Consider the following 11,043-nt stretch of genomic DNA (forward strand, 5'->3'; position numbering starts at 1 on the left):
TAGGAGTTCAAGTCTCCTGATAATGTTTAAAAGCTCTTTATTATTTACAAAGTATTATTTACTTAATATCAAGGAAAAATAAAAATAAAATAATTAGTAAGCATCTTAAATTTTAATCACAGGTCCTGCTAATAAGATGAGAAGAAAAGGAAATTTAAAAGATAGATTTATATCTTCAAATATTCTTTAAAAAAATAAAGGAGCTGAGTTGGTTTTAGTCATTAAAAGCTCCACGCTTCCCTTGTCTCGTACTAAGCAGGGCGCTTCTCTGTTCAGTCTCCTTGCAAACTGACATTCTCCACCCAGTACTGGTTATCAGCTTCATTGAGAACTTGCTCAATACTCATTGAGGCCTCTGTACTATTCCAGTACCAAGACAAAATAGCAATCCTTCTTCAAAATGTCTTTATAACAGGAGTTAGACAACTGGAACACTTCTCTTTGTGCCCCTCCCCAGATCTCTGTACCCCCTGAACTTGAGGATTAGGGTTAGGGGGTGGGTGTGCAGTAATGAGGGGTAGGGAGCTATTTTGCTTGGCTGTACTCTAGGGAAGGAAAGAATAATTGGCGTATTTGATTGGCTAAACCAGAGAGAGGTGGAATTTATAAAATTTCTTAGGAGGAGAGTGAAGAAGGGGTTTGTTTCTTATGAGGCAGGGTTGGGAGAAAATAATGTAATCTATGGAGATCAAGAGGGAACTTTCTTGAGAAAGTTATCATGAAGGCTACCAAGGCAAATGTCCCCTTGGGTTCCATTGCTGCAAGGACTTGGGGACTGAGTCTTGGTCTAAACTCTAGTCAGGGCAGTGGGCAGAGGTAGATTTCCTTCCAAAGAGTGGACAGACTGAGGGCCCTAGGATGTTTCCAAACTGGGTTTCTCCTTGCATAGGGCAACTTTTGGTAAAACTATCAGGTAGGCCAAGTTTTGCAGATGAAGCCACCCTTTTCTGCGTCCTTCTGCCCCCTCAGCATCTTCAGGGGCTACCCCTATGCTGGCCACCCTGCACTCTCCAGTTCTCTGCAGCCTTCAGGCAGGAATCCAGCCTTAGTTGCTTTACCCCTCTGCGCATGTAAACAAATGCTGCGCATCTCCCGACTTGTCTGCACATAGAACCTGGGATTTAGCAATGGAATGGGATTGTCGGAATCACTGAACTAGAGGAGAAGTATTCTGGGAGACAAAAAGCCTTTCCTTACCTCTGAAATCACACTTCAAATATTCATTTAATAAACAGTTTCTCAGCACCAGCTACACAGCAGGTTCTGAGGAGGTCACAAGTGGAATGCAACCCTGATTCTTTGCTTTCTAAAAGCTAAAAGCCACATCGCCTATCTACAGACTTATCCATCACCTTGAGCTGGGGATTTGATGAAGCCCACTGTTACACCCTGGCAGGCTCAATTCTACCACCCACCTGCCTTCCAACAGCCCCACCCTTCAGGGCAAGAGCTGGCCAGCAGTTCTCTGAGAAGGCAGAAGGGAGAACAGAATACCAGACACAGATCCTAAAGTGGCAGATCCCCAACTCTTCCAGGGGCCTGCTGTCAGTCTGAGTGAGTCAGCTTCCTTTTCTCCCTCTCCCTTTCTTGTTGGTGTTAGGTGTCATGGAATGGATTTCAACTCATAGTGATCCCATGTGATAGAGGAGAACTGCCTCTTTCCAGGTCTTAAAAAACCCAAAAACCCAAACCTGTTGCCCTAAAGTTGACTCCAACTTATGGCCTCTGTAAAGTTGGGGAAACTGTATTGAAGCCCTCGGTTTGATTAGGGTCTCTGTGAGAGTCAGCTGCAGGAAAAACTGATCCATGAGCAAGATGTTTCTGGAGTGGCTGGTCTAAAGTCAGGGCCAGGAGAGGCTGGCAGCCTTTTTATCTCCCCTCACCCTAGTTCTCTGACTGCCACTCTAATTCCTGCATTTCTAGTCTGCTGCTGGCCTGTCCCTCCCTTAGAGGAGGATTTGGCCTGGGGACATGGGAGGGTAAGGAGTCTTTCTCCTCCCTTCGCTCCAGCTGCAGAAAAGGAGCGAGTTCCCATCCCATGCTAAGACTTTCTCTGGAGCTTCGCCCTCAAGCAGACGCTGCCTCAAATCTCAGCCTAGGTCCCAGGCTCTGGACGTTAAGCCCTTTGAGCAGCAGGGCTTGAGCTGGTTGGCAGCAAACTTGGAAGCTCCCTGACCAGGTGAGAGGGACACAGACATGGCTGAAGATCTGACAGAAGAGCAGGTGGAAGAGTTTAAGCAGGCCTTCACGATGTTTGACACGAATGGGGACGGCACCATCAACGTCCAGGAGCTGGGCCAGTTGATGCAGTCCCTGGGCCAGAATGTCCCGGAGGACCAGCTGAAGGTCCTCATCGCCATGGTGGACACCGACGGCGACGGTGTCATTGACTTCCAAGAGTTCCTGGCAGCGATAGCCAAGAGGATGAAGGGCAAGGACACAGAGGAAAACACGTTGGCTGTCTTCCGCGAGTTCGACGTAGACGGCAACGGCCACATCACCGTGGCAGAGCTCAAGCAGGCGATGGGCAAGCTGGGTGTGAAGCTGTCCGAGGAGGAGGTGGATGGGATGATCCGCGAGGCCGACGTCGACCAGGACGGGAAGGTGAACTACCAGGAGTTCCTGCGCATGCTCGCTGAGAAGTGAGCGCCGCCTGGCGCCCCACTGCGCCCGGCTCCGAAATCCTGGATCCTGAACTCTTTTTGCTTGTAGCCTGCTCGGCTCGCTGCATTCTTAGGCGGCTGCTTTTGTGGTTGGACTATAAAGGGAGGGGTCTGGGTTGGTGGATAGGAAATTACCTCACAAGTGAGAAAGACTTTGCTTTCTTGGGCCTGGATTCTGCGCGGTCAGGGCTCCTCGGGAGCCCCACTCTGCTCCGTGAGACCCTGGACAAAAGGCAGACCTTCCTGATTCTCCTTTTTCTCCCTGCAGGGAAACGGGGATGCCCCCTACCTCACAGGGCTGTTGTGAGGAATCCCAAGTAGATGTGATGGTCTAAATAAAATGAACTTGAACTCCAAATGTGGTACAAGTTGTTGCTTGAATGCTTGGAAAGTGGAAAGCCGTAGGTCCCAATACTGGCCTTTGAGATTCTTTGGCGCGGCTACTCCTTTCACTCACCCTAGTGGGACAACTAACTTGAGGAAGACAGACGGTCTCCTCTTGCCTCCCCTTTGACTCCCACTTAAGAAGAAAGGTGAAGTAGTGGTATGGGGGGTGATATCATGGTGGAGGAGACAGGTTTCTTTGGCTTAAGGGTCTGTATGAGCTTCTGGGTGAGGACCAGTACAGGGGGCTTCTAAAGAGGGCAGGATGGAGAGGTCCAAGCTGAAAGCCTACGAGTGGGAACACTACCTAAGCCACAAACAAGTAAAATTTTTCACTCTGCAAATAGCCAACTGTTATTTAATCTCAACTGGGGGTTGCGGGGGGGAGTGTTTGTGTGTGTGTGCATATGTGCATGTGTGTGTCCTGTATTTGAGGTAGAGGATCCTATAGATATTTTTTAAAGGGGGGCAGGGTAGGGAGAGAAGTGGAGGATCAGACCTCCGTCACTTGAATAACAGCAAAAACAGTCCCAAAGTGGATAAGGTTCAAAAGTGCTGTGATAAGGAGGCCCGTGGGGGTGGCACTTGAGGTGGGGGGCTGCTTGTAAGTCAGATCCTAGGGGCAGAAATCCTTAGGGCAGAAGGTATTTCCAAGGCTAGCAGCAGGTCAGAGCCCTGGTGGCGTACTGATTAAGAGCTCAGCTGCTAACTTAAAGGTTGGTAGTTCAGATCCACCAACTGCTCCTTGGAAACCCTGTGGAGTAGTTCTACTCTGTCCTATAGGATCGCTGAGTCGGAACTGACTTGACGGCACCCAACAACAACAACAGCAGGTCACCTGTGAGAAATCAGCCGGGACAACCCAGCACCTTGTAGTTACCCAGACCTACTCTGGCTATGGCCCTCTCCTAGCCCCATCTGGCTCTGAAGTTGCTCTCAGATGTTTTAGTCTGAGAGGCGCACCCAGAGAGGAATTTGGAAGAGAAAGGAAGATGGAGGTGGAAGACTGATAGCAGCTGCCAAATCAACCGTTTCATCTAGGAGAAGCACTATCTGAACTTGGGTTTATGTTATTTGTTTTTTTTTTAATTAGACCTATTCTAGGCTACTTGCCACAACTCTTGAGTTTCTAAGGTTCATTTTGCCTTGGTTCTCAGAGATTGTCTAGTCCAAGCTTCTGATTTTGCAGATGAGGAAACTGAGGCCCAGGGAGGTTAAGGGACCAGCCAAAAGACAGACACACTTAGTACAGCAGGGGAGGCAGAAAGAGCACTCAGACTTGAGATTCAGAAAACATACATTATTTTTCCAGCATTTTCATCAACCAGGTGTGTGATTTTGGGTAATTTTAACTAGCTCAGGGTTCTGTTTCCTCGTTTGTGAAATGTGTTGTTTTTGTCTTTCGTTATTCGACTGAATGAAATTTTAACTCAAAATATTGGTGATAACTTACCTTGTTCTGGCTTGTGTCAGAGCATTGGTTCTCAACTGAGGGTGGGGAGAGAGGCATAGCTGGCTTACCTGGTTATTGTTGCAAAACACTCTTGCCTAGACCTTTACAGTCTGCTCCCCGCACTCCGCTTCTAGCACAGGTGTGGTGAGGTAAGTGACAGAGCCTGCCCAGTGTTTCCTAACTTGAGCACAGTCGGGTAAGGAGCAGGGCCAGTCACGAGGTGGGGCTGCCACATCAATTACATTTTTATTTTATTTTTTCCCCCATTGATATTTTCAGGGTGTCACTTCAGTCTATTATGATCCTCAGACATTGCTACCTTTTTCATCATAACCCTGTCCTCAGAGTCTGGCCAAAATTCCCTCTAGAGACCCGCTTGTGGCCAGACACCTTCCAAACCGCCGGGCTGAGGCCAGACTCTCCTTAGCATGGGCTGCGTAGTAAGGGGATGTAGTTGCCGTAGAGTCCATTCTGACTCACCACGACCCTATATGTGGATAGTAGAACTGCTCCATAGGGTTTTCAATGGCTGTGACCTTTCGGAAGTAGACTGCCAGGCCTGTCTTCCAAGGTGCCTCTGGGTGCAGCTGCGTACCTATGGAAAGTAGTGCCTATGACAATTAGTTTTAAATTGCTGAATGCTCTCTCACAGCTAGCCATGGAAATGCGATGGCCAATAGAAACTTCTCCTTGGCACCCCAACCCCCTCAAAAGTAGAGAAAGGGAATTCCACATTCCCTAAGGGAAGGGAAGGGAGGGTGTCAGTTGGAGAGGAAGAAGTCACAGGTGTGGGACCTAGTTGAGGAGATAAGAAGACAGAGATAGGGAAAAGGAGCAGAGGCAGCTACAAGGCTTGATGTGGTAACTGAGGAGAAGGTGAGGGGTGGGGTGGCCAAAGTATGTCTCTGTGTCTCAGGATGGAGGTGGTTCCCTCCAGAAAGTCCCCATCCTCTTCAGGGACATAGTCACAGAAGTCTGAGTTTCTAAATTAGTGATTCCTAAATGCCAAGTGGGGTTCAGGTGCTGGTCCAAGATGAACTTTTCCACGGTCTGTTTAGAAAGGAGAAAAATACAGACTTTTTGACTAACCTAAATGTATTTAATTTTTTTAATTCTTAGAAATACTCTTCTTATATTTTCAGTGTTAAATGTCCTTTCTTTTAAGAAGCTACAGTGATAGCAGATGATAGTTTGTTTTGTTTTGTTTATTTCATGTTCTTAACTGTGCAAAATGGAGAGTCCCACAAGTTCCTTAAATTTAATTTGAAATTTTACTGGTCTGTGAAGTCCAAATATCTGAGACCAACTGCTCAAAACTGTGGAGTACAAATGGATGTTCCTTTCTTGAAACACAAAAAAACCAACTTTTTTTTTTTTTTAATTTTGAAGAAATACGTGACTCACTGAGAATAGTAAACACCAGATTCAGGGCAGAGGTTTTCTCTGGAGTGGAATGGAAGGGATTAGGGAAGGTGCAAGAGGGGCTTCAATTGAATCCTTAATGTTTTGTTTCTTAAACTGGGTGATTACTAATACATAGGTGTTAGTCATTTAATTCTCTATATTTTTCTATGTCTTAAATATTTTACAATAAAAATAATATGTGCACATTATGGAAGATTATGTCTTCGAATTATGGTGTTGATGAAGCATATTGAATATACTATGGACTGCCAGAAGAACAAACAAATCTGTCTTGGAAGAGGTACAGAATGCTCCTTAGAAGCAAGGATGGTGAGATTTCATTTCATGTACTTTGGATATGTTATCAGGAGGGATAAGCCTTGGAGAAGGACATTATTCTTGGTAAAGTAGAGGGTCAGTGGAAAAGAGGAAGACCCTCAAAGAGATAGACTGACATAGTGGCTGCAACAATGGGCTCAAACATAGCAATGATTGTGAGGATGGCGCGGGATCAGGCAGTGTTTTGCTCTGCTGTACACAGGGTTGCTTTGAGCTGGAATTGACTGGATGACATCTAACAACAACAACAATGGGAGATTAAAAAGTACAGAGTGGCACAAAGAAAAAAGTAACCTCTCCCATAAGGCCACACCTAAATATAACAGTGTTAGCATATTGTAGCCTATTCCCCCATTAGTACGCTAATTTGCACCTCCAACTCTGACTCCTCAATCTTTTGGTGGACTTGGGAGGAAAAAGCTTGGGTTTTTAATCTAACAGACTAGGAAACTGATCATTCACATTTCTGTATATGAAGGCTGAGACAGAATCTGGAAGGGTTAAAGAAAAAAAATGCATTTTCTATAGTAGCGTTACCAATAGTACAGCTGATATGCACTTCCAAATTTTTTATGTGGTTGAATTTAGGTTCTCATTTGCAATGTGGCCCAACATCCAAACCTTTAAGAGGAAAACACACTGGGACAGAAGTTCTTGAGCGCCAGACAGGAACACCTTTGGCCCTCAGGAACATCCCACTGTCCAGTTACCTACCTGTGTAACCATTGCTGTTTAGAAGAATAGGTGCAGTCCCTTCTCATCTTACTGTATTATTTCATCTCTGATGGGGAAAAAGAAGGAGCTGGTGCTGCCTTTCCTTGATTTTTCCTAGATATAAGGAGGCATATGCTGGATCTTCTACCCCAGCACACTCTATCCAGTAACTTAGAAAAAGAATTGGCCCAAATTGCTAACGGGAACTTGGGATAAGCTAAGGTTGATTTACTACTAGGGGGAGCAGTCAGGAGACTAGGCTCTGGAGACCTCCTAGTTCTTTTTCATGGGGAGCAACTAAGGCAGCTTAACTAGGGGTTGAGGGCCCAGGGTTATAGGACTACCAACTATCCCGCTTTGCCTGGGACTGAAGGAGTTCCCAGTTGGTGGGATTTTCGGTGCTTCCCTTTCAAGACCCAATTATTTTCTCCTTTGAATTTTTCTATAATACTATGTGTTATCACTAATGAAGGACCAATTCAGAATTATTATTAGTTATGGATTTTGATATCCATTATCTGGGATCACATGTATACCAGCGGACCCTGGAAGACATAAATCCTGCCAATATGAGTCAATGGTAAAATCAGATTTTTTATGTTTAAAATTATATTTCTTGAAAATTTGTAAAACATGAGGTAAACATGAAGGCATCTGCCAATGACTGCACATACATTTTATTCTAGTCTCCTTCTTCTTAGCCTTTTTATTGTTTTTCATGAAACTTTTTAAAACATGGTACAATGCAGTCTTCCTTACTGCAAAAGCAGTACTTACAGCCCAAATAAATAAAGCCAAGGGAGTTTTTATCTCAGGAAAATTACTACTACAGAGCATTCTTCATTACTACAAAAGCAGTACTTACAGGCCAAATAAATAAAACTGAAGGAATTTGAATCTCAGGAAAATTACCACTACAATGTATTCTTCTTTACAACAAAAACAGTAATAACAGCTAAGAAGCAGAAACAGCTGCCCTGGAATACTGCAGAACTGCTCACAGTGGTGCATTCCATCTGTTACAATGAAAAATACCACTGCAATGCATTATTCCTTATTGGAAAGACACTATTTATTGTTCAGAAGCTAGAAAAGGAGGGAGCCAGTAACACTTGGAAACAATGAATGATATAAAGAAGAAAATGCCCACTATGACTGAATGAAGACTGGCAATAACTTATTCTAGTGATAAGTAATTTCTTATGAGAACATAGTAACAGGGAAACATAGAGAAGAGGCTTATCTCACAGAAATAAAGGCAAACCTGTCAAAAATTTAGAAAATTCACACATCCGGGGGGCATCACCTAAGACAATTAAAAAAAATCTATTAAAAAAAAATTAGGCTCCAACTCAGAGTTCTTGAGTTCCAAGCATTCCAAAAGGCTCCCACCTTGATGCTAAACATGTTAAAATCAGTTACCTCCTTTCCAAAGAACTCCAAAGGCATAAAAAGTGGGTGGGATACCTTATGTCCCATGGGTCTTAAAAGGGTTAAAACTGGGATGTGGCACACAAACCAGGATGAGTTGGTGATCCAAAGTGGAGCTGAGTAAGAGGGGTGTTTGGAGGAATCGGGGCAGGAAGTGGACAAGGGGGCACTAAAAACTTGGCTAGAAACAAGCATGGGGCTTCAGAGAGAGGCTTGAGTCAGGGCCAAGAAGGCCTAGATCTGATTGACTCCTCTTCAAAGATTTTTATTGTGGCAGAGGGAGGGATGGGGATTGGGAATGGGATCATCTCTTCAGTCTGACATTGTTTCAGATCTCTGGGTGTTCTGCACGGGGAAGAATGCCCTCTAATCCAGAGCAATCTGTACATTCCTCACTGGTAACACTTACCTCACTGTAGGGTAACTATGGGCTTCTGAATCTTTTTCTTCCCCACCACACCAGGAACCCATTGGCACTTGCGTTGTATCTTATTAACTATTGCGCCCCCAGGGTGTAGCATGGTACACCAAAACAAACAAACAAACAAACTGTTGCTGATGAGTCGATTCCAACTTATGGTGACCCCATGTGTGTCAGGATAGAACTGTGCTCCACAGGGTTTTCAATGGCTTATTTTCACAAGTAGAGTACCAGGTCTTTCTTCTGTGGTGCCTCTGAGTGGACTCAAACCTTTCGGTTAGCAGCCAGGCACATTAACCTATTGCCCCACCCTGGGACTCAGTGCTGGAAAATGGTGGGCTAACTCTGGAACTTATACAGGAATGTGGCTGGGGGTAGTCACAGGTGCTGAAGAGACTCAGCCAATTCCTACCCATCAGGAAAAATTTCTAGGGACAGCAGGTGAGCAGGCCCTAACCTCTCCCTCTTAAAAATGTTGACTCCACAAGAGACTAGGCAAAGCCCAAATGTCTCCCTCTGGGATATTCTATTTGCTCATCATCTTCACTTTCTCACCCTCATAAAATGACCTACTCCAGTCTCCTATCCTCAGATTCTTTGCTCAGGCTCTAAGGGAGGAGGAGGAGGAATATTAAGAAGGAACTCTGTCCTTGAACTAATATTCATTGAGCAACTAGTAACAACTGTTTACTAAACACCTTCTATTGCTTCCATTCTGACTCATGACAACCCCATGTGTGTCAGAGGTTTTCAGTGGCTGAGTTTTTGGAAGTAGATTGTCAGGCCTTTCTTCTGAGGCAGCTCTGGGTGGACTCAAATATTCAACTTTTCATTTAGCAGCCAAGTACTTTAACTTTTGCACCACCCAGGGATTGCATTAATACTATCATACATCTGAGCAGGGCACAGGGGTGCAGGGGCACATTTGGGGCTGATTTCTCTGGGCCAGTCCGTCCCCAGGTCATATTAGAACAGTGTGGAGTGAAGGGAAGCCCAGTATGTGTATTTAGAAGAAGCTCACTCATCCCCACTCCAAACGCTCACATTGAAAACCACTGGTTTGCACTTAATGGTTCCTTGTTGTTTTACGAAGTCTTAGTTCTGTCTCCCCAGTGAGCATGTAAGAGCCTCTGATTAAGGCAGACAGAGGGTCTTAGATGTCTCTGCTGAGCCCACTGAAAACAGCTCTTTATAACTGAGGAGCTCCTGTCTTGCTTAGAGAGAAGCCCTAGTGGAGGGTGCTGCAGGCAGCAGGGACCTTAAGGTGAGGGAAAGCAAAGGGGAAATGTGGGTCCTTTGAGTGTCCTGGGGCCAGGCCAGGCCAGGCCTCACTCCATGAGCCCCATGTTTAGGCCCAGGCCCTCCTCACACGTCTCCATCAGCTTTTCCGACCGCGGTTATTGAAGGAGCGGGCTGGGCCAGCAGCTCTCAAACAGGCAGGGGCACATTCCCTGCTGGAGCAAGAGGTCAAGGATCCCCTTGCTTTGTTCAGGCCTCAAAGCCCAGTGAGTTGGGGGTCAGGACTCCTGGGTTCTAGGCCTGAAGTATGGGGCTTGCTCTCCTAGGTGGCATCAGGTCAGCCCCTCCCCTCTCAGTGCTCAGAGTACTCTTTGTAATGTGGGGAGACGGAAGAGGTGTGAGATAACCAGAGTTCCTGGGAAGGAAAACATCCCACCTCTTTCTCAGGAAGACACTTAGTAATTGTCCAGTCCAACTCTCTCATTTTATAGATGAGGAATCTGCTGCCCAGAGAGGGGACGTGTCCAAAGTCACACACAGCGTTTATCAGCAGCCCCAGGCTTCTCTTCGGCTCTTCTTACCATACTGTTCCATGTTCCGCCATTCTCAGCATGATGCTCTGGACAGCAGATGGATGGAGAGGGCTGCAGAGAGCAGCAGTATAGTATGGGCCTTCCTTGGGCTTGGGAAGCAGAGGAGAGGCAAGTCAGGGGAGAATTTGCTAATGTTAGACTACTGGACCCCTTGCCAACAAGGTTACCCCTAAGCAGCTCAACCATAGGTGTGACTGATTGTAAAGGGTCCCGGAGAGAGCGACATACTGTTTTTACCTTTAAATAGAAATACATTTATTTATTTATTTATTATTATAAAACCTCTACATGCTCGTTGAAAAAGAAATCAGACAGTAGTATAGGATAAAATGGAGAAAATAAAAACCTCACACATTTTCTATTCAATGACCACTTGTAAATATTTTGGAACATACCCTGTTT

The 11,043-nt window shown here is 45.5% G+C and overlaps 1 protein-coding gene across 1 annotated transcript; it reads left to right on the top strand.

Moving 5' to 3' along the window:
• The first annotated feature begins 2,196 nt into the window (after nucleotides 1-2,196).
• LOC101359111 (calmodulin-like) lies at nucleotides 2,197-2,646 on the top strand. Its single transcript, XM_012556507.1, has one exon. The coding sequence runs from the start codon at nucleotides 2,197-2,199 to the stop codon at nucleotides 2,644-2,646; it is 450 nt and encodes a 149-aa protein (XP_012411961.1).
• The last annotated feature ends 8,397 nt before the right edge of the window (nucleotides 2,647-11,043 follow it).

Source organism: Trichechus manatus, unplaced genomic scaffold (genome assembly GCF_000243295.1).
Source record: "Trichechus manatus latirostris isolate Lorelei unplaced genomic scaffold, TriManLat1.0 scaffold00067, whole genome shotgun sequence".
NCBI lineage: Eukaryota > Metazoa > Chordata > Mammalia > Sirenia > Trichechidae > Trichechus > Trichechus manatus.

Coding starts and splice junctions, on each gene's coding strand:
- LOC101359111 (XM_012556507.1), top strand. CDS start 2,197: ATGGCTGAAGATCTGACAGAAGAGCAGGTGGAAGAGTTTAAGCAGGCC.